General features: G+C 41.6%; 1 protein-coding gene across 3 annotated transcripts; it reads left to right on the forward strand.

The window, feature by feature from the left end:
- Nucleotides 1-210: 210 nt before the first annotated feature.
- On the forward strand, nt 211-23,125 carry hdr (hematopoietic death receptor). Of its 3 annotated transcripts, none has more exons than XM_084337942.1 (10): nt 211-294; nt 6,262-6,412; nt 6,929-7,057; nt 7,523-7,634; nt 9,948-10,060; nt 11,505-11,585; nt 16,674-16,714; nt 18,876-19,160; nt 20,605-20,641; nt 20,887-23,125. In XM_084337942.1, exons 1-10 carry the CDS (start codon nt 274-276, stop codon nt 21,183-21,185), a joined length of 1,269 nt encoding a protein of 422 aa, XP_084194068.1. In that variant the 5' UTR covers nt 211-273; the 3' UTR covers nt 21,186-23,125. The 3 variants fall into 3 exon arrangements, with proteins under 3 accessions (XP_084194068.1, XP_084194070.1, XP_084194069.1); XM_084337944.1 differs by having other exon boundaries at nt 18,876-18,977; XM_084337943.1 differs by lacking the exon at nt 11,505-11,585.
- Nucleotides 23,126-23,422: the final 297 nt, after the last annotated feature.

A 23,422-nucleotide genomic window follows, 5' to 3' on the forward strand; every position in this document is an offset into this window, starting at 1 on the left:
CTCTAGCACCCACACAGCCGTAGCTGCAACCACTTACATCAAGGCTCTCATCCACATTCATTCATTTTCTCCCCCCGCTCTCTCCTCCATGATTTCAGAATCCCGGAAGTGTCGCGGTGGTGTGTGAGGACTGTGATGACGACACTGAGGGGGGCGTGGCGACGTGGCGTGACTTCTTCAAGACTCCTGCCCAACTTTACTAATGAACCTGCCGCGGAGAGAGAGAGAGACGGACGGACTTGTTGCATTCAATTACATTTGACGATTTTCTTTATGGACAACAAACTGTTTCTGGTAAGTGTTGTTTTCATCGCCGCGCACACGGACTTACTGCTTACAATCCAGAAGTGTAGAAAGCGACGAATTGTATATTATTTACAAATCAATCTGGAAACTTTCTCCCACTGAGCAGGGCCTACTGTCTCGGTCCCTCAACCGGTGGAAGATGTCGTTTATTGTTTTAGATGTCGTTTAGTCACACAATGTTTATTTTATAATTCATTAAACGACTCTTCTTGCCACAAAAGGTTGAGTCTAAATGTAAAAACAAATGTCACGTTCACTTGTCAGCAGCAGCAGTGTACTTAGTTGCGTCTCTCGGTTGAAGGTGCGAAATTCCTCACTGTAACGCTAGCCTCTCTGACATGATGAGCCTACTGTCTGTCTGACTCCAGAGCTGTTCAAGTGTATTAGTTTCTTTATTTTTAGTAGTCATGCAGACATACAGAATACTTTTATTATGTGAAATGCTTCTTTCTGTTTTTGCTCCTGAGAGTGTGGTAGATACAAATAGATAAGTATAAAATAGAAAGTCAAGTACGTAAACAAGTTCAAGTTTCTTTAATAGTTGTCATACAGAAGTACAGAATACTTTTATACAAAATGCTTCTTACTGTTACGCTCCAGAGACTGTGCAAGACAAGATAAGTATGAAATAAGATAACGTAGTATAGCATGTAAATTAGAAGTAAAAAAATGAGGTCACAGTGTTCAGTATAGTCGACATATGTACAATGTTCGATGCAGAGTAGACGTAACTGAGTTACCATATAATATACAATACTGTGTAGTGTACTAATATACAATACTATATAGTGCAAGGCAGAAATAGGATGAGGTGCAATTTAGGTACAATTTACAGTAGGTGTACGAGTTGTAGTGCAAATCCTTTATCAATAAATATAAAGTGTGTTTGTGTGATCTAAAGTGTGGAGAGGGTGCTGCAGTGTGTTTGTTTAAGTGAGTGTGTGGGTGTGTGTGCTGTGTGCATTTGATGGTTGTTGCATAGTGTTTATTGTTCGTTTAGCAGCCTGATGGCCTGGGGATAGAAGTGTGAACAAAAGTGTTCATATACATTGATTGATTGAACATTGTATTACCAGATCGCAGAATGGGTACAGTACAGTACGGCTCAATACACACAATTGTTAAGGGGATGCAGACCAGAGATGTTAAACCCAGATTCGGCTCAAATAAGGGACTAAACACGTTTCGCAATTATGCCACATCAATGTGGAACGCCCTACCCAAAGCTGTAAAGGAATGTGGATCACTACCCACTTTCAAAACCTCTCTCAAGGGACACCTACGGGAGACTGCAATTCAACACTGGCCCCTGTAAATATCCTAACCCAACCCCCTCCAATGTACAGTCATTTACCTAGTATGGTTTTGTCAATAGTTCAATGTACAATTGTGTTTGTTTGTACAGTGTCTCCTCCCCCCCCCCTCAATGTACAGTGTTACTTGTTTATACAGTGTGCCCCCCGGCCCCCCCCCCCCAACCACCTCCAATGTAAATTACCCAGTATGGTTGTCAATATCCCAATGTACCCAACCCCCCCCACCCAACCTCCTCCAATGTACAGTTTCTACGTCAAATGTATATACTCCCTTTTCTTGACTCCTTCTGTATCACAAACAGTACTGTATTTGCAAATCTGGTATGTCATAAATGTATAGATGTAGCAGTACTGACTATCTGTATGTCATGTATGTCATATATGTCTATATGAATTGAAAATGGGGGACCCTGATGGAAACAAGACAAACGTCTTTCTCAGGTCTGCATCCCCTTAACAATTGTATGTATTGAGCCGTACTGTATTGTACCCATTCTGCAATCTGTTAAATAAAGTTTTCATTCATTCATTCAGAAAGACTTTTCGTCTTGTTTACATCAGGGTCCCCCATTTTCAATTCATCGTATATGACACACACAACATACAGATAGACAGTACTGCTACATCTATACATTTATGACATACCAGATTTACAAATACAGTACTGTTTGATACAAAAAGAGTCTAAAAAAGAGAGTATACATTTGACGAAGAAACTGTACATTGGAGGAGGATGGGTAGGTGGGGGGGGGGGGGAACTGTACATTATATACAGTATACAATGCAGAGTAGTTGGACAGTTGGAAGCGTTATACCCGACGTACACAGTAAGTAGTAAGACGACGTAATGTGCAGTTGGCCTTTTGACGAACGGTGGCATGATTGGCATATGAATACTGAGTTATTATTATGAATAACGTGATGAATGTATCTTCTTTACTTATTTCCTGTTGTAATTGCCTGTTCAAAGAGAAATGGTGAAATTACATTTTGTGATGATGGATGTCACGCAGTGTAGGACTAATTATTAAGTGGAGTGGGTGAGAGAGAGAAAGTGTGTCACAAAATACACTTCTTTATTGTGAGTCAATCAATACTTTGTATTTATATAGCACATTTACAACAGTTGACACAGTGACTGTAGTACCAAAGTGCTTCACAGATAAAACATAGAGCAAAGAAGAAGATGCAAATACAAATAAGTGCAGGGGTTCAGATATAAATAAATAAAAAACAAAAAAGAGAAGTGCAGTATAATACAAAATAAGGCATAAAAGGACTGAGTGATGTCAGTTTTTGCCGTATGTACATTTACATTTATGTACACGTGCGTACGGGGGGCGGGTTGTGTGCATTTCGCTTCCATGGGGCTTTCTCATTCAGTAGGCCAGCACAGGTAGATTTCTAGAAGTCATGTGACTTTGCCGGTATGTGGGTGTGTTCCTGACTGTGTTAACTCATTCAACCCGCGTAGGAGCCAAGAGGACAAGTTTACTGTATTATGCCGATAATCTTCCACATACCCCAAAACAAAAAAAATTATCTTGTGTTTTGTACAAATTCATTTGGTTGATGAGAATGAAAAAATACGAAAGCCTTTTATAGTGATTTAAGAGTTCCTAGAAATGCATAATGCAAAGGCCTTGATGTATGTTTCTGTCCCCCTTAGCGAAACATAGTAACATGTAATGACATCATACCATAACTCTCGAAAGTAATTTGTACACAAAGATGTATAGTTTGGGGATATGCTTGAGCATAATTAGGGAGCTTTATTATTTTTAGTGGAGCGTTCCTTTCAATAAATTGAGCCTATATTATCTGCTAAAATATGGTTTAAATTTGACAACATAAACATTCAAAATGGGCCCTTGTTTACTTCCTGTTTGCCAATATCAATAGCCGATTGGAAATAAACATGGGTCCGAGCTGTTCCCTAGCAACACAATTCCAGTGAAACCTTCTACATACAATAAGTGACAGGAGTTGTGCCTGGTGGGAAAATTCAGATTGGTTTCTTCCAGGCCTTTTTTACAATGACATCGCCAAATCAGTGACAACATCAGTGAGTGTTTTTCTTCTGGCTGTCACACAGAGCAGTCCATGAGTGAGTTTGAGCTTGTTCCTGAGGAACCCCCCCCCCCCACATACAGACACGTCATTATCTATTGGGTTGGACTCTGAACTCCTTGCATAGAAAGTTGTTATGATGATCGGGGATGAATTCCTATTACACTGCAATGTCGGAAAGTATTGCGTCATTAAGCATTACACCCCCCTAGGCATGGTTTATTGTTCACAAATCACGACTGCAAGTGGTGTAATGCTTTTATACAACTGCCATATTCATCCAACCTTATTGCTATACAATAAACACACATTAATCGAAGATTTATTGAGAAAACCATCCGCCAGAAAAAGTAGTTCCCACAACTACAAAAAAGACAAGTTGCCTCCATGTGGAAGCAGCTTGAAGTGCATCCAACCAACTAACGCATCCAACTGTGTATTATTGGAATGATTGATTGAACATTTTATTACCAGATGCAGAATGGGTACAATACAGTACGGCTCAATACACACAATTGTTAAGGGGATGCAGACCTACTTTCTAATGAACTTCATTCTTAGATGCTTCTATAGAAAGTAGGTAAAACGAATTAAAAAGTTTTCTTCGCCCTATTTTTTTATTTATTTTTTTAAACCTACTGTAGAGGGCCTAAACTTAACCAGTTGGAAACCAAGCGTACAGTAATAAAATTAGCAATCAATCAATCAACTCAATATGCCATGCTCACTTAGAACAGCGCAGCACCCAGCTCTCTCTCAGTCTGACTATCCCCCGCGTTGCAGACAGGAGTGTGTGTGTGTGTGTGTGTGTGCTTGTTACACAATGATTCAAGACTCATCAATTACATCATCCAACATTGTTTAAAGGACTAAGACATTCGCTGTGACAGAATCGCTTGATATTTAGTCGTTATCAACATATCCATTTGTTAAATTATTGTCCGGCATCTTGTGATCCGGCGGAGTGATGTGATTCGGTTGTGGGCGGGTCCTGGGCCAGCAGCGTGGAATTGTGAAGAATAAACACGTGTAAAATGACTGTTTCAGCCAATCAGAATCGAGAAATTTGCATGCCGTTGTATAATCTTTCTTAACACTATCAGTGCCACTTGTTAACATGGTAAAGCATGGTTGAATGCCACCACCCACTTCAATGATAGCGTTGTGAACGCAATACCGCATAATCTCTGTCTTAAATTATGGCTATGTGTCTAATCTGCCCGTCGTTTATCAATGACTTGTTTGCAGTCAACATTGTCGAGACGTATTGTTTTTTAATCTGTTAATTTCTGTTTTATAGCATTTTGAAAAGCCCTCGTTTTTCAGGAAAATATATAGATTCCGTGATAAACGCCCTTTACTGGAATATTCTGGCATACACAAACGTTGTCATTTTTCGGCCTATTTATGAATCGTCTTCAAATAAACGCTAGATTATCGATAGTATATGTGTACTTTACTTATGCACGCAGCACGCTATAGAAGCGATCTGAAAAATATATATTCTCATTTCCTGATCAGCGAGCACACACACACACACACATGGGGCACACGCTGATATATAGGTCAAAACAGATCCGATTACCCCAAGACTGGTAAAATAAATTGCTTACCTCAGATCAGATGTTATCCAAAAAGATTATTCCAATTCCTGATCGCCATTCCAAATATCAATCGCGTTTATTGATTCAGCGTTGGGTACTGTAAATATATATTCCACACGTTTTCCGGGCCGGCGATCAACTTGGGTCTCTTCAGATGCCTCGTCGGAAAAGTTACATGAGGAGGCTGGACCCCCCCCCCATCAGTCTAAGCCAATGGGGTGCAGTTACACAGGGAGAGACGATAGGGGGCGTTATTTTCCCAATTGAGCTCAGAAAGAGTCTGCAACACTAGCGTGAGGCTCGATTGATGAAATATGAATTCAAATCGCCAATAAAAAAAAATACGACAAACAAACGCTATATAGCGTTGGTGGCACTCAACTGGCGGCATGAACTAACGACAAAACGCGTCCCTGGCACTCAAAGTGTTAAGAGAAACAAGGAGGTTATCGTTTGGCAACAATGTGTCCTCCCAGTAATCTGCCCTTGCCTGTTTTAATCATAACTCCATAAAAGGTGTTCCCTTCTGTAGTGACATCCTGTAAAGCCTTTATTGATTCTCAACCCGACATTAGTAGTAACGCAACTCGGGACTGCCCTCCAAAGTAACTCCTCCAAGGGTATCGGGCCTACCTGCTCGAGCGAGCGCATTGTTTTTAACCCTTTCACTACCACACTGCAGAAGGTTAACCCTTTCACTACCACACTACAGATGGCAGTGAAGAGGGTTAACCTTCTGTTGTGTCGCAGTGAAAGGGTTAACCCTTCGGTAGTGTGGTAGTGAAAGGGTTAACCTGCTGCAGTATGGTAGTGAAAGGGTTAACCTTCTGCAGTATGGTAGTGAAAGGGTTAACCTTCTGTTTTGTCGCAGACTTGAAAGGGTTAACCGTTCGGTAGTGTGGTAGTGACAGGGTTAATAACGTGTTTACCGCCATTATCTTTATCTTTTTTTTTCTTTTTTTTAGGTTGTCTCCGCGATCGTGGCCCTCGGCCCCGAGTTGACCGTGGCGGGGGGCCGAGCCGGCAGGGGGGCCAGGCGGCCGCAGCGGGACGTCTCCTGCGAAGAGGACCAGGAGTACCTGCACGACGACATCTGCTGTTTAAACTGCCCAGCCGGTGAGTCACACGGAGCCGCGCTCCCCACGCAGGCTACTGAGACCAGGGGGGGGTTTGGTCACAAGCTCAGAGTTGAGCCTCTACACTACAGCGACACGTTGTTGTTATTCAGCCCAAGTGATGCGCTCCAGTTGAAATGTCAAGTATGTGTTTATGTCTTTTTGGGGGATAAGTAGTTTTTGGGTGGGGGGGTTATGTTATGGAGGGATACCCCATTTATTGTGGGCGACGGTGGCTCAGGAGGTAGAGCAGTCGTCTGGTAATCCAGAGGAGGTTCTTCCCAGTTCGATTCCCGGGCAGCCTGTCGAAGTGTCCTTGAACAAGACGCTTAACCCCTAATTGCTCCCGATGAGCTGGTCGGCAGCTTGCATGGTTGCCTCCGCCGTCGGGTGTGTGAGTGCGTGAGTGAATGGGTAAAATGTGAGGAACAAATTGTAAAGCGCTTTGGATAAAAGTTGCTCTATAAATGCAGCCATTTACCATGTCGTCCCCCCCCCCCCCCCCCCCCCCCGACAGGCAAATATGTGAAGTCTCCGTGCAGCGGTCGAGGACAGAAGGGGCGCTGCGAGGCGTGTGACTTCGACACGCACACGGAACACAGCAACGGGCTGCGACAGTGCTTGAAGTGCACCAAGTGTCGCTCAGGTGATTCAGTCTGGCGGCTTTCCCTTATTGACCGGGAGGGTAGCGGACACACACACACGCATCTATTATGTTCAACCTTTAACCCGTTCACTACCACACTACAGAAGGTTAACCTTTCACTACCACACTACAGACGGTTAACCTTCTAACGGGGGGTTAACGGGGGACCCTGATGTAAACAAGACACACGTCTTTCTCAGGTCTGCATCCCCTTAACAATTGTGTGTATTGAGCCGTACTGTATTGTACCCATTCTGCAATCTGTTAAATAAAGTATTCATTCATTCATTCATTGTAGTGAAAGGGTTAACCTTCTGTAGTGTGGTTGTGAAAGGGTTAACCCTTTGGTGTGTGGCAGTGAAAGGGTTAACCTTCTGTATTGTCGCAGTGAAAGGGTTAACCCTTTCGTAGAGTGGTCATGAAAGGGTTCAAACACTTAAAGCAGCTTTTTTATTTCCATTTCAGATCAGGATATTGTAAGGATATGTACCAGTACTCAGGACACTGAGTGCCAGTGTAAACCGGGGCTGTTCTGTGCCCCCGACCAAGCGTGTGAGGTGTGCAAAAGATGCTCAAGGTGAGAACGTAGAATATAGCCCAGCTACTTAAAGCAACACGCCAACATGTAGCACACAAGGTGTAGCACTGAACGGCACAGGAAGTCCTTCATTCCGACAGCCATCAGACTTTATAATGCATCACTGTGCCTCACTGCATCACATTACTATCTTCCTCGACTTTTACTTTACTTTTAAACCGACATAGTACAAATTCACACTTACTGTATATTTCTGTATATTTTTACTGTATATTTTATATTAGAATGTAACATAGAAAATGTATATCCCGGACCGTATTTTATTCTTGGGCTTATTCTTATTCGTGACTTTTGTTTTGTCTACCTAAATGTTTACTGTGAGCGATCTGTAGTGCCAAATTTCCCTCGAGATGAATAAAGTATTTCTATTCTATCTATTATGGGAAATGCACTAGCTACGGCTGCACGATTAATCGATTTTAAATCGATTTTTGGAACGATTCAATTATCAAATTGCAACAAAAAAAATATCGCAATTTCTTTTCTTTTTTTTATAATTTTTTTTTAAATAACCAGGAAGTCCCATTGAGATACAAGATCGGTTTGGGAGAGAGTTTTAGATTGTGTGTTGTGAAGTTTAGACTTCAGAGAGGGAGAGTAAAGTACAGAAAAAAAGGTACCGTTGGGTACCGGTATAGATTCCCAGGTAAAAAGAAACATTTTCAGGCTTGGTGTACTGAAAAGACCCACCGCGTAGGCCAGATGCAAGCCACATTTTACAATAAACCTCTGTGGGGCTGCTTAAAAAATATACCGGTATATTATAATCGCAAATTTAATCGCAATCGCAATATCTGTCAGAAAAATCGCAATTAGATTATTTCCCAAAATTGTGCAGCCCTAGCATTAGCCATACTTTCCAGAGTCGGACGAGAAGATGATACCAATTTCCTCTCCGTGCGTTGAGTAGAAAGCTATCCTGCTGCAGGCTAGCCTAGCTTAGCACAAACTAATGGAAATGGATACGGACCAACAGCCTATAGCTTAAATCTTGGGGATAGTTGTTTTTGGCCAACAGCTAGGTTAGCTGGTCCGTATCCGCTTCCATTAATTTGTGCTTGAAAGCCATTCCCTATGGTGACTTCACACGCTATAATGATTCTGTGCCTTCAATCTGTCACACACTTACAACCTGTCACACACTTTACAACCTGTCACAACCTGTCACACACTTTACAACCTGTCACACACTTTACAACCTGTCACACACTTTACAACCTGTCACACACTTTACAACCTGTCACACACTTTACAACCTTTACAACCTGTCACACACTTTACAACCTGTCACACACTTTACAACCTGTCACACACGTACAGTACAACCTGTCACACACGTACAGTACAACCTGTCACACACGTACAGTACAACCTGTCACACACGTACAACCTGTCACACACGTACAACCTGTCACACACTTACAGTACAACCTGTCACACACTTACAGTACAACCTGTCACACACGTACAGTACAACCTGTCACACACTTACAACCTGTCACACACTTACAACCTGTCACACACTTACAACCTGTCACACACTTACAACCTGTCACACACTTACAACCTGTCACACACTTACAACCTGTCACACACTTACAACCTGTCACACACTTACAACCTGTCACACACTTTACAACCTGTCACACACTTTACAACCTTTACAACCTGTCACACACTTTACAACCTGTCACACACGTACAACCTGTCACACACGTACAGTACAACCTGTCACACACGTACAGTACAACCTGTCACACACGTACAGTACAACCTGTCACACACTTTACAACCTGTCACACACTTACAGTACAACCTGTCACACACTTTACAACCTTACAACCTGTCACACACTTACAGTACAACCTGTCACACACTTACAGTACAACCTGTCACACACTTACAACCTGTCACACACTTGCAACCTGTCACACACTTGCAACCTGTCACACACTTACAACCTGTCACACACTTACAACCTGTCACACACTTACAACCTGTCACACACTTACAACCTGTCACACACTTACAACCTGTCACACACTTACAACCTGTCACACACTTACAACCTGTCACACACTTTACAACCTGTCACACACTTTACAACCTGTCACACACTTACAACCTGTCACACACTTTACAACCTGTCACACACGTACAACCTGTCACACACTTACAACCTGTCACACACTTAACAACCTGTCACACACTTACAACCTGTCACACACTTAACAACCTGTCACACACTTAACAACCTGTCACACACTAACCTGTCACACACTTACAACCCAGGTGTAAAGAAGCTGAGGTGACGGTGGGGAACTGTACCTCCACCTCCAACACCGTGTGCAACAAACGGCTGCCCCACTCCAGCAGCTCCACGGGTACAGTTCTCGCCACATACGGTAGGGCAGATCATGGCTGCAACAACTAATCGATTATAAAAATAAAATTTAAATACTTGACCCTTTCACTACCACACCGTCTGTAGTGTGGTTGTGAAAGGGTTAACCCTTTGTCTTGTGGCAGTGAAAGGGTTAACCTTCTGTATTGTCGCAGTGAAAGGGTTAACCCTTTGTCGTGTGGCAGTGAAAGGGTTAACCTTCTGTATTGTCGCAGTGAAAGGGTTAACCCTTTAGCACCATTATTATTATTAGTGAAGGGGTTAAGGCGAACCAAGATCTACTTTTTAATTTACCACCTAGCCGAGAGCTACCAGTCAAAATTGTATATTGTAAGCCGTCATTTGAGGCTTTATAAAAGCAGCATAATGAACACATCTGTCAGTGCCGAGTCCGACCTCATCTTAAATAACAAACAGCATTGCTTGTTGTAGTTAACAAGGGGAGGCAGAGTTGATTTTGCAAAAAAAAAAAAAAAAAATTATAATCTAATTTTATTAATCGAAATCCGCGATCTACGTTAAGCCAACTATTTCTATAAATCGATTAACTATTTCTATAATTGTTGATTACTTGGGTCTATGTTATGCCTGTTGTTGAAGTCATTAAGATGTACAGCCTGTTTACACTGTTTTTGTGTTCTTTTTTATTATTTCAGCTCCTTTCCAACTGAATACTTAAATAGTTTTTAGTAAACTACTGTATATTTTTCTCAAGTTGTTTGAAAGAGCATTGTACGAGATGAGGAAAAACGTTTAGTTTTTAGCATGACATTTTTCTTTTTATCCCAATTAATCCATTAACCGTTTCGATAATTGATAGATTAATCTACTATCAAAATAGTTGTTGGAGGGCGGCTGGTTAGCGCAGTGGACTAAGCACTCGCCTACCACGAGACTCTGGGATCGAATCAAGCTGTCGGTGGTACCTCCGGCTTGGTCAGTCGTCCCTACTAACACGATTGGCAGTGTTAGCGAATGGGAAGCCGGTGGGGTATGTGTCCTGGTCGTTGTAAACAGTGACTCCTACTGGTCGGTCGGCCTGTTCAGCAGGGAGGGGATCTGGGGAAATAGCATGAACCTCCACACGCGTTACGTTCCCCCAGTGAAACTCCTTGCCGTCAGGTGAAAAGAAGTGGCTGGCGACTCTGAATGTATCGGAGGAGGCATGTGGTAGTTCTACACCCTCCCCAGGCAGACAGTGGGGCAATGCGTGCAACGCCCAGGAAGGTAATTGGCATAATGACTAAATTGGGATGGGTGAAAAATACAGAAAGCCCAAAAATAAATAAATAGAATAAAATAATTGTTAGTTGCAGCCCTAGAGCAGATGCAGATCAGGGTTTCCTGTGGCTACACCGGACGTTCACGTTGCCCTGTAGATTGATTAAAGTCATGAGCTACGGTCCTGTCCGTTGGTGCTAATGATGTTCCTTTTTCTCGATCAGTGGTCGCTTCTGTGCTGGCTGCTGTGGTAATATTCGCTATAATATTCGTCTATTGGAAGAGACGGAACCATTCTACAACGGGTAAGGGTCAATTCGCACCAACACACCCAACATTATGGCAAATGCGCTTGCCCTCTTCTCCAGAGTCCGACGAGAAGATGGATACCAATTTTCTCTCTTGTGTGTTCAGTATGAAGCTATCTGGCCTTTTGTGCTAGCTTAGCACAAATGAATGGAAGTGGAATAGTGGATACAGACCAACCAGGATACATACTGTACCGACTTCCTTCATTTGTGCGAACCTTGGCTAGCTTGCAGCCGGATATCTTTCTACTTCTCGTCTGACTCTGGAGAAGACGCTAAGTGCATTTCACATAATATCTGTGTGTTCCTAACAAATTAACCCAAAAAGTAGTCTCTATGCGTTAAAGAAAATTGAAATACTGTAATTGAAAACATTGAACAAAGCTGAAGCTCAGGTCAGGTGTGTCATAGGAGACCTTCAGATCCCAAGATACCCCCCCCCCCCCCCCACACACACACACGCACACACACGCACACACACGCACTAATTAATGAAGAAAAGATGTAGAGCCTCTACCACTGAGCCTGGGGCTTAGCTTAGGTGGGAGATTTCTGTTGGAATGGAAAGGGGATGAAGGCCAAACAACGTATTAGATTTAACTTCATTGAAATTCAACCGAACTGGCCTCGGCGGATTGTGCATATGTCCATGTTGAGTCTTGTTCAGTATTATATGGTTATTAAGCTGCATCTACTTATCTGGCCGTAGGAGGCATTTCCATTCCATAGTAATCAATACCGTGGCGTGGCTTGCTGTGGACGTGGCACTGACTTTGTGGGCCCGTCAAAATGTTAAGTTGGGTTCTCGAAATAATGTCTATATTATAGTATTGCTTGCTAGAGACCAGCGTTAAATTGATCTCATCAATTATTTCACGGTTTAGGATGATGTCAAAATGTCTTTATTTATTTTAAATGGAGACGGTACGTATTGATGATCATTTTCATGTAAATATACCAGATTATAGCCAGAGGCTAATTTCCATCTGTAGTCCTTTTTTGTATTAACAGATCAGACAAATTACACATGTACACAAACTTCACAACCATAAAAAACGGACGATAGATGAAACGGAGAATGATGACAATATGTGTGATGTGGCAAGACAAATCAGGAAATGGGAGTTTATAACTCCTAATGACACCATGCTAACATTGACCAGACGTGAGAAATTCAGCACCTTCTTGAGATCAAGTCTACAAAAAAATCTAAGCTAATGAATAAAGGGCAGATGATTTACATGTTTTTTTTATAGATGCAGTACTGAATTTTTCGGACACATGCGATTTGAAATATGAATATAGAATATCAGGCCTATAAATTACCTTATTATGGCCAAGGTAACAACTCGTACACCTACTGTGAATTGTACCTAAATTGCACCTCGTCCCATTTCTGCCTTGCACTATATAGTATTGTATATTAGTACACTGCACAGTATTGTATATTGTATGGTAACTACGTCTATTCTGCATCGAACATTGTACATATGTCTAAACTGAACACTGTGACCTCATTTTTTACTTCTAATTTTACTATGTTATTTTATTTCATACTTATCTTGTCTTGCACAGTCTCTGGAGCGTAACAGTAAGACGCATTTTGTATAAAAGTATTCTGTACTTCTGTATGACAAATATTAAAGAAACTTGAAACTTGAAGTCATAGATCTATGGATCAGGCCAAATCTCCTCTTTCCAATAGCAGAGTTCAATCTGGATTTAATACCACCAGGCGCCCATTACAGGGCAGCAAAAAACAGTTTTTTTTTCTAAACGTTCACAGAAAGAAATTAACTACGTTCTATTTTATGCCAATAACGTTCAGGTTTGTTCGACCCGTGAGACATAATCATGAGAAATTATTTCACGCCAGACTGCTCCAAGTGTGACAGGTAGTGTAGTTTTATGAAATTCAAAAGCCCATAGAAAGCCCTAGGTCTCTTCTATCATAGGACTACACGCACGTATGGCGGCTTCCTTTTATTTCCGTCTTAATTCATACGGTTTCCGCCGGGATGTGCAGAGATATTTATGAACTCATATTTCGTAACTAACACTTAACCCATTCTCTGCCACCACTTTGATCATCCTAAACCAGGGGTCAGCAACCTTTACTATCAAAAGAGCCACTTTTCCCCCGTCCCACAAAATAAAATGCTCAGGGAGCCGCACAACCTATTTACCCTTAAAATGAAGATAACACAGTGTATAACGTTTTATATATCTCCAAGCATACCCCACATTTAGCATAAAACGCCTGACAATTGCATACCCAAAGTAATTTGCGATTTATTATACTTTATACTTATAGCACACAGTTTGTTGCATTAATGGAATTAATGACTGAATTAATGATGAATTATGAATTCATTCAAAATGAATTCATTTAGACTTTTTAATTGCTGTTTTTACCTGTTTTTACCAAAGGAAAACCTCAAACTCTTATGAAGAGGAGAAAAAAATACTGGCTGTGTAGACCTATTTTTTTAATAAAACACAGAAGAGGAGACAAAACACTGGTGTCTGTAGACCGACTTTGAAATAAAACCCTGAACTATTCAGGTATATTTGAGTCCTTCCCTTATTTGTGGAACATTTATAAAATAGAAAGTAGTCCACTTTGAAAAAAGAATACCATGTGTAGACCTACTTTGAAATAAAACACAAAAAAGGAGAAAAAACACTGGCATCTGTAGACCTACTTTGAAATAAAACCCTGAACTATGCAGCTCTATTAGAGTCCTTCCCTTACTTGTGGAAAATCTATAAAATAAAAAGTAAATTTTTCATTGTTCGCAAATTTCGCACCACATAACAGGCATACAGGTAAGCCTTTTGTTGACTAAATATCTTAGTTGATGAAATATTTTTTCATTTCAGTGTCACAGTATGACATCGATCTTAAAAAAAAAAGGATTTTTTTTTTTTTTTTTTTGCCAGGGAGCCGCAGCTGATTGGCTAAAGAGCCGCATGCGGCCCCTGTCCTAAACCATCCTCTGCCAGCGCTATTTGTCTATGGAGATGTTCACCTTCTTTGCAGGGCTATAACTTTTTAAATTGTATTGCTAAATTGACATTACTATGGCCCATTCAACATCAAATCGTTCAGGATGTAGGAACGTTTTACTTTTTCATTCACGCATTCATACTAAAATAGCGTCTAGAGTATAAATGTTTTTATCGTTTTCTGCAGTATTTCATAGAACGTGAGATATAGGCATAAATGCATATATTAGATTATCAAATGCAGTTTGATACCAATCAACGTTATATTAAAAATGTCAACTGTACATGGTCCTAAACGTCATGACTGATAATCTGCGGGTGAACGGAGGGGGGGGGGGTTGTTTATAATTCAATGACCGACGTTAAATGATTCATGTAGTATGGGTGATGTATTGATCAGAGCAGTTTGTATCGAAAATGATAAAGAAAAACGCTGAAACTCACCCCAGTCTCCTCGTAGCGTTGGGCGATGAGAGTGGAGCAAACGTATCCCAATTATGGGATGTTGATCGATGCAATCCATTTCCGGTTTGTATATTACTAATACACGTCCAAATCATGTTGATTATTGAGTTATGGCAAAGATCCATATCGACGGTGTCTGTATTGAGCCCCGGGACGATAAGCGAGTGGCCGGACGAAAATAGGGGACGGACCCAGCTACAATGGGCACTTCCGGTTTGGCAACTCGTCGATCGGCCACGAGGTGGCGGTATTGAAGCGTTGCAGAGTTGTGATGGCTCAGACAGCATCACCCAAGACTCCGTGGGTGAAATATGAATACCATGACGAAAATATGAAATATTGATCTCAAAAACGCCTTACGGAGTTATTGGCAGACAACGCATGGCGGAGAAACCCGCCTTAACACGTGATTGGCGGAGAATGGGTTAAAAATCATTAGTAAACAAACACTTTGACTGCTGTTTTGATAGGGTTAGTTTTTACTCTTGGCTACATTTGAAAAAAAGCCGCTACATTAATTAATACGGACTATCTATGACGTTAAATAAATCTTGGCCCGGTACAGCTAGGCCTGTTGGGATTAAGGGGTTAATTGTAGATTAGCACGTTGCCCTTTTCTACATAGTAAATTGTACACAGATTGTAATCGTATATGTATTAAAATAAAAAATCGTTTTACACTTCAACTTGGATAATTACGGTAAGGAACCGCCTCCTCTTCTGTTTAAATTGGGTGTGGTGTGAAAACATTTGAAGATAAAAATGTTAGGCCATATCCTCCTATTGCTAACAGGTCTGCACCAGAATTTAAACCTCATTTGGGTGCAAGAGCTCACACACACACATTGAATGGGCCCACTAATTCCAATGCCCTATTTCCTTGTCTATGGAGCAGCTGATTACTAGCTTTTAGGTAGTGCTACATGTTTACAAATATTTACTGAACTGTCCTGGGGGGGCGCAGGAATACCATGAGAATTCAGAAAATGGGTGGCATTCCCCTTTTTAAATGTGCTGTAGGAGCCATATAGTGTTGTGTTGTTCGTTGTACTGTCACTTTAGAGGGGGGGGGGGGGTTGGCGGTGATGGTAGTAGTCATATGATTTAATTCACCCGTTCACCTGTGTTGACATGGACGGAGAGAGGGGCTGAGCTCAGGGAGTGTATGTTTTCTATTGACTGCAACAATGCACGCATGCAATCTATAATCGGATGCAGAGAATAAATAGTCAATTGCATATTTTGAACGTGGAACTGAATAATCTTACTCTGTGCATTGTGCGTCAGTGTTTCTACTCCTCTGTCTAGCCCCTCGTGGCTTTATTGAACAGCCTACTTGTTGTAGCTGCAACATGTGCCCTCACTCAACTCCACACCATTACAAACCCCTGGATGCCGTGTGTCATAACGCACTGCGTTTTATCACTGGAGACATTTCTCACTCACCATTTGTGTTTTGTATGAAAAAGCGAGATGGCTTTCTTTAGCTTGTTGATGTTCGACTGAATCGTTGTTTCTAACGTGTTTTTATAGGTTTATTGTACACGGGTCACTCCTGTTTTTAAATGAAGTACAAATACAATAAATGGATAAATATATCCTCTTTCCCAGGTCCTGAGAGCAATCCAGATGAGATGCTGAAGGTTACAGTGGTGAGTTGGTCCTTCCTCTTCATACCGAGTTTTGCACAATATTGCATTTTCATTCAATGGCCTAAAATAAGTATGTTGCAAGATTATTCCACCTCAACCTGATCAACATGCATTTCAAGACCAGACTTGCATGTTTCCAATAACTGCTTCAATTGAACTAATTCATAGTAAAAGTAGGAGCAACTCTCATGTGGTTCATTTAACTTATACAATTTTAATTCCACTTTATTCTTATAAAGATCTTGAGAACCTTTGGTTGTATAGCCATGATATAAGTTCATTCAGCCAGAGGTGAGCTCCACAAATCATGTCCAACCCAGATTCGGCTCAAACAAGGGACTAAACACGTTTCGCAATTATGCCACAACAATATGGAACGCCCTACCCACAGCCGTAAAATAATGTGAACCCTTACCCTCCTTCAAAACCGCTCTAAAAAAGCACCTACGGGAGGTCGCAATTCGAAACTGGCCCCGGTAAATGTCCAAACCCCCACCCAACCCCCCCAATGTACAGTTCCCTCCCCTTCAAATGTATATATTCTCTTTTAGAAACTCTGTCTGTAAATAAACGGTATTGTATATTTGTATATCTTATGTCATAAATGTCTGGATGTAACGGTACTGTATATTTGTATGTCGTGTATGTCATAAATGTTATGAATTGAAAATGGGGGACCCTGATGTAAACAAGACGAAAGTCTTTCTCTGGTCTGCATCCCCTTAACAATTGTGTGTAATGAGCCATACTGTATTGTACCCATTCTGCAATCTGTTCATACAACACTCATATTCATCAGTTGCTCCTGTGTTTAGGGGACAGAGATGAACTTTTCTCTCTCTCCATTCACATGCCTTGGTATTGCCAACCAAGTATCAAAATACTTCTAACACATACACAGTAACGCATACTAAACAAACATGGACACGGTGGATCCTGCTAATGTGAAACGAGTCCTTTTCATGCATATTCTTTTGAAAGTAAAAACGGTTTTAATTATGTGGACAGACGCCGTTCCTGCTCGCACCATTTCTGATCTTTACAACTTCCTCAGAAGGAGTGGGGAAGATCGTGAATGGGCGAGGCGTTGCACAAGGACTTTGTTGTGTCCTACATTAGCAGGATCTGCTTTGTCCGCATTGGTTTATGTGTTGGGAGTCTTGATTTACGAGACTCTCTGTAATGCCCATGCAAGTGAATGGAGAGAGAGAGAAAAAGGTGAATCACTGTTCCCCACACATTACACTACATGAGCAAGGAAGATAAGCGCTAGTATGTGAAGTCCTTACATGGTCAGGAAGCTATACAACCAAAGTTCAAAATCACTGCAAGCAGACTATGGTGCTCCTACCTTTCTCTGTGGAATAGTCCTGTAGAAGTGTTTATAGAAGATATTAATGGAATAGTCCTGTAGAGGTGTTCCTAGAAGATATTAATGGAATAGTCCTGTAGAGGTGTTCCTAGAAGATATTAATGGAATAGTCCTGTAGAGGTGTTCCTAGAAGACTTATATGAATGGAATAGTCCTGTAGAGGTGTTCCTAGAAGACTTATATTAATGGAATAGTCCTGTAGAGGTGTTCCTAGAAGACTTATATGAATGGAATAGTCCTGTAGAGGTGTTCCTAGAATTTGATTTTTAATTTAGATTTTATTACGGATCCCCATTAGCTGGTGCCATAGCAACCAGCTAGTCTTCCTGGGGTCCATACAAAAACAATTATTATTGCAAAACAAAATTATTAAAAGTCCGTACTCGACACACAATGCATAATGAAACTAACAATTGAGATAAATTTAAATTACATACCATCTTAATGGGCATTTTAGGTCCTAATTGAGCACCACCTTTTCTCCTCCTGTTTGTGAGCTGGGCTTATGGCGCTTTTGGGTCCAAATGCTTAATAAAGTAGCATCGTGTTCCTCGTCCTCTTTTGGGGGGCGACAGTGGCTGAGGAGGTAGAGCAGTCATCTGGTAATCGGGTGGTTCCCGGTTCGATTCCCGCTCCTCCTGGTGCAGCATGTCGAAGTGTCCTTGAGCAAGACACTTAACCCCCTAACTGCTTCCGATGAGCAGGTTGGCTCCTCGCATTGGCCGCCACCCGTCTGTGTGTGTGAATGTGCTATATAAATGCACCATTTTACCATTTATCTTCTCTTAGGATGACCTGCCTAACCATTCCCTTGAAGAGAGGCAGAACGGTCTGAACCAGACGGTGGACGACTCCCGGCTCCACCTGCTCCCGCTGCAGAGCCAGCCAGCGGTGAGAGCCAAGGCCTCTGCTGCCAGTGAGGAGGACGAGGACACGGGGTTCGAGGACAGCCTCCCCAACAGCGCCACTAACTCTCAGCACAGTCTCTCTGGCCAGCAGCCCTCTGCCCCCCTCCTCCCCACAGCCACCCCCCAACCCAGCCCCGTGGCCCACGGGGGGCAGCGGAGCACCAGGGTGAGGGCACCGGTCGTGGGCATCTCCGATACTTCCTGCCAGGGGTGTAAAAAGTACTTCCTGCCAGGGGTGTAAAAAGTATCCCCGAAATTATACTTAAGTGAAAGTATGGGTACCGTCTCAAAATCTTACTCAAGTAAAAGTCAGAGTATCTGGCTAAAAACACACTTGAGTAAAAGTTTAAAAGTTTCTACTTTTAAATGTACTACTTAAGTACTAAAAAGTTTACTTTTTTCTGACTCTATTCTTCTGATGGCAGGTGTTTAATCAAAGATCCCTGCTTTCTAGTCTTGCACAAGGACCAATTAGCATGGCTATGGGTGGGTTCATTTTCCATTGATGGGGATTTGATTGGCTGTTTTTAAATAAAGTGGATTAATAACGTTAACGTTCGTTCGGCCAGAGAAACGAATATACTAATTAAAATGGTTGGACCTGCGAGATTTGTACTTTGTAGGTCTGCATTTTAAATGTAAGGAGTAAAAAGTACAAGTATACAAACCTATTAATACTTGAGTAAAGTACAAATCCCCAAAAACTTTACTTAAGTATTGTAATGAAGTACAATTACTCAAGTACTTTACACCCCTGCTTCCTACCTTACTGCCCCCACCGGTTTCCTCCAAACCACTCCATCTCAAAAAGGAAGGCAACCACATACTGGTACATTTAATATATAATGCGACCTTCGGCAAATGTATAATGTGTCGGAGGTAACGATTTGGAAAATATATTCCAAAATCTTCTTGTGTTTCAGGATTCACCCATGTCAAAAATTCTGCCCAAAAAAATATGACATCATTTTGACAGTCAGTCCTGGCGTCAGAATTCTGAAAGAGTCATATCTGGCACAGCTTTGCTCTTTCCACTCTATACTCTACTACTTCATACTCTACTCGGGGTTCGCACAAGGTCCTTGAAGTGCCTTGAAAACAGAATTTTTTTTCCAGGTGCTTAAAAAGTCCTTGAAATTCAAATCAACCATTCGCATTGAAAGTTGTTCATCCATGATCAAATTGTTCTGAATCACGAAATTTTATCTTTCCATTTAAAGTGTAACTAATTGTCGGAAATTAGGTTTAAGCCATAAATATTGGATCCGATTTTTTTCTATAAAAAAACAGCATCCAAGACGAATAGTGCTTGGAAAAGTACTTGAAAGTCCTTGAATTTTATTTTGCAATGTCTGTGGGAACCCTGTCCACTGCACACTCCGCTGCTTTGCCTTCCTTTTTTAAAGTCTCTTAACACCACCCTACTCTAGTCATGCTGGTCTGACTGTCCTCCAACTGCATTTACCCACTTTTACTATTTCTTAATAATACATACAGTAACTAGATTGGAAGATATTACGAGGTAGGATTTAGGAGAACATTGTGAAGAACACAGGCAAGACTCAGGAGTTTGTCTTTTAATGTTGTGTTTTCATTCTCACATTCTCTAGGAATGCGACCGGTTACCGAGGCTTCTTCCTTTGAACGGTAACTATGGTCTCCTTTTTCATTCCCTCTCTGTCCTCAAAATAATGTGACTAGTGTTGTCTGTGCAGCATGCGTCATCATCACACGACACTTCGGGTGAATTGATCCATCTCCCCACCACCGGGCTTTGAGATGGGTCATTCGATTCGGAAAGCAACGGTTGTGATTGGAGGATCAAGAAAAGAGGCCGGGACTTATAGGTGAATTAACCAACCATTTGATCTCCTTTTTTTTTTTTTTTGTAGACGACGAATCGCTGAGGAGATGCTTTGAATACTTTGAAGAGATGGACGTCCACTACTACAACAGATTCTTCAGGGCCCTCGGTCTCCACGACAACGTGATCAAGAGCAGGGGGGAGCCCCCCGCGTCCCACGAGGACCGGATCCACGAGCTGCTGAACGTCTGGGTGGAGAAGGAGGGCAAGGGGGCCGGCCTGAACGACCTGCTGGGGGCCTTGCTCGCGCTGAATCAGAGGCTGACCGCGGAGAACATCATGGCGAAAGCCATCGCTAATGGCCATTATTACATATGTCAGCCGTGAGAGGTGAAATCAGAGTTCCTTAGGAAAAGAGGGGGATAGAGAGAGAGAGAGAGAGAGGGGGAGAATGAGTCACACTGACACAGTCTCGGGTACGTGCCGTAACAGGCCTCTCTCCTCGTGAGTCATTCCCTGAGAGCGCTCTGAAGGTGGCCGGTAAACCACAAGGCTGTATTGTTCCTTGGGGAAAAGGGTTTGAATGTACACCACTGGAAGCACACGCACACGCCTATAGTGCTGTACATTAGTTTCTCTCCATCTAGGAATGCACTGACCGCCTGGCCGCGCCGAGTCGGACCGCATTTACCAAAACGCACTCGAAACGGAAGCTGAAATGCAGTTGTGTATTTTCTTTTACTGACTTGTCGTCCGGGTCGGTTATTTATTTTCACTTGCGTAATCTTCTCAATTCCATTGTGGAGTGATGAATGTAATGTATTTAATTGTGAATATTTATTTGGGTTTTTACAACCTTGTCGTTGTCGTCTGCTTCGTGTGCAAAAAGTACGCTACTCGTGTCCAAGAAGTACGTCTCCTCATGTCCGCATTTCAAGCACAAGCTCACAAAGAGTTTTTTTTAACTCGATGACTACTGTGACAAGTTTCTGAGATGGCCTTACTTATCCCAGTGTGAAGCCATGCACTATTTAAGTTCTCTGGAGATGATTGCTACCGTATGTTCTTGTGTATTTATTATTTATATACACCTGATTGAGTCATTCAAATCACTCCTCAGTGGGAATGTTTCAAGCAAACGCCCACCATAATAATAATGAATCGGGGGTGTACTTCGGTAGAAAATAGTTCCTAAAGGAAACTGTTCACAACAAGGTCTAATGGATTCTTTTGAGTGACTGGGTCATGCTTCCTGGAAAGCGGCATTGCTTTTTTTTGGGGTTACAATATAAATATGAAGTAAAAACGCATTAAGTTATTATTATAGTGTTGAGCACTAGTTGGTGGTGAAGAATATGATGAGGGGGAAAAACCTACAGCAGACATGGTTTTCTGACACAGTGCATAGCGCCCACTAGTGGGTAGACCTGGCGTTTCCCCTCATGATTAAACATACATCATGTGATCAAACAGTATGTAGAGTTTGCTATTCCTGTGGTGGTGGTGGTGTTGATAATTTGTTACAACTACCCCATCCACTGACTTAACACCACAATAATGCAACATGGACCAAGGTGGAGAATGACTTGAAACGAGAGCTCCAGCATCTTTTGAATGTGTACGCCTACAAAATGAAAGGGCTCCGTTATCCATAATATTCCGATTACACGGACATCTTGGTAGGCAAAGGTGATATTTTTTTGTTGTCGTTTTGTTTAACCTTTATTTGACCAGGCAGGTCAATTAAGAATGCATTCTTATTTAATCAAATAAACAAGCGATCATCATTAAATTATATCTGTGGCCCAAAGAGCCATGCTGATGGCATTGCACCATATTGGTATGGAATGCACGATGCATTATGAGCCATTGTACCCTTGCCTTATTTTAGGGCAACGTTCTGTTCATATAATAAGCTCATGGAAACGAATAATTAACTTTGTTTTATAATTTTGTTAATACTTCAGAGTTGCATACCACCCTGGACAGAAGGATGTTGTTTGTCCTCTGCTGATACCAGATGGATACATTTTTATTGTTCTTGTCAGTCATACTGAATGTTGTCCTTGTTTTTTCTTTTTTATGTACATGCCTAATTTCCATTACTTTCCATGGTCTCTCAATACCAGTAATGTTTGTTGTTAACGTCAGTTTTCTTTCCTTTTTTTTTTACAATTCTTATTTCCTAAATGGCAATTTGAGAGATTAATTCAATGGTCATAGTAATGTGTGTAAATATATATATACCACCCTAGAGGAGGTATCCTAATCTTTTGTTTGCACGGCAATGAAGCAGACTTGAAATAAAGATTGTCTTTGATTATGAATTGTTATAAATGTTTGTGTGTGCCTGAGCGTGTGACGTGTGTGCGTACAGAATCTTGGAAGGTTGTAGATAATAAGGAATATCCCAGTTGCTCAGTCTGCTAATGAAATGAAATTATTCAATTTATTATATTCCTTGACTTAAAGGAACACGCCAACATTTATCTTCCAAAGGGTTAACCCTTTCACTACCACACTACAGAAGGTTAACCCTTTAACTATCACACTACAGAAGGTTAACCCTTTCACTACCACACTACAGAAGGTTAACCCTTTCACTACCACTACAGACTGTTAAC

This window comes from Notolepis coatsorum, assembly GCF_963971535.1.
Source record: "Notolepis coatsorum genome assembly, chromosome: 2".
Classification (NCBI taxonomy): domain Eukaryota; kingdom Metazoa; phylum Chordata; class Actinopteri; order Aulopiformes; family Paralepididae; genus Notolepis; species Notolepis coatsorum.

Bases quoted from the DNA above. Each gene is read 5' to 3' on its own strand.
- hdr (XM_084337942.1), top strand. From the start codon at position 274: ATGGACAACAAACTGTTTCTG. The intron at 295-6,261 runs GTAAGTGTTGTT...TCTTTTTTTTAG, and splicing joins TGGACAACAAACTGTTTCTG to GTTGTCTCCGCGATCGTGGC. The intron at 16,715-18,875 runs GTGAGTTGGTCC...ATCTTCTCTTAG, and splicing joins AGATGCTGAAGGTTACAGTG to GATGACCTGCCTAACCATTC.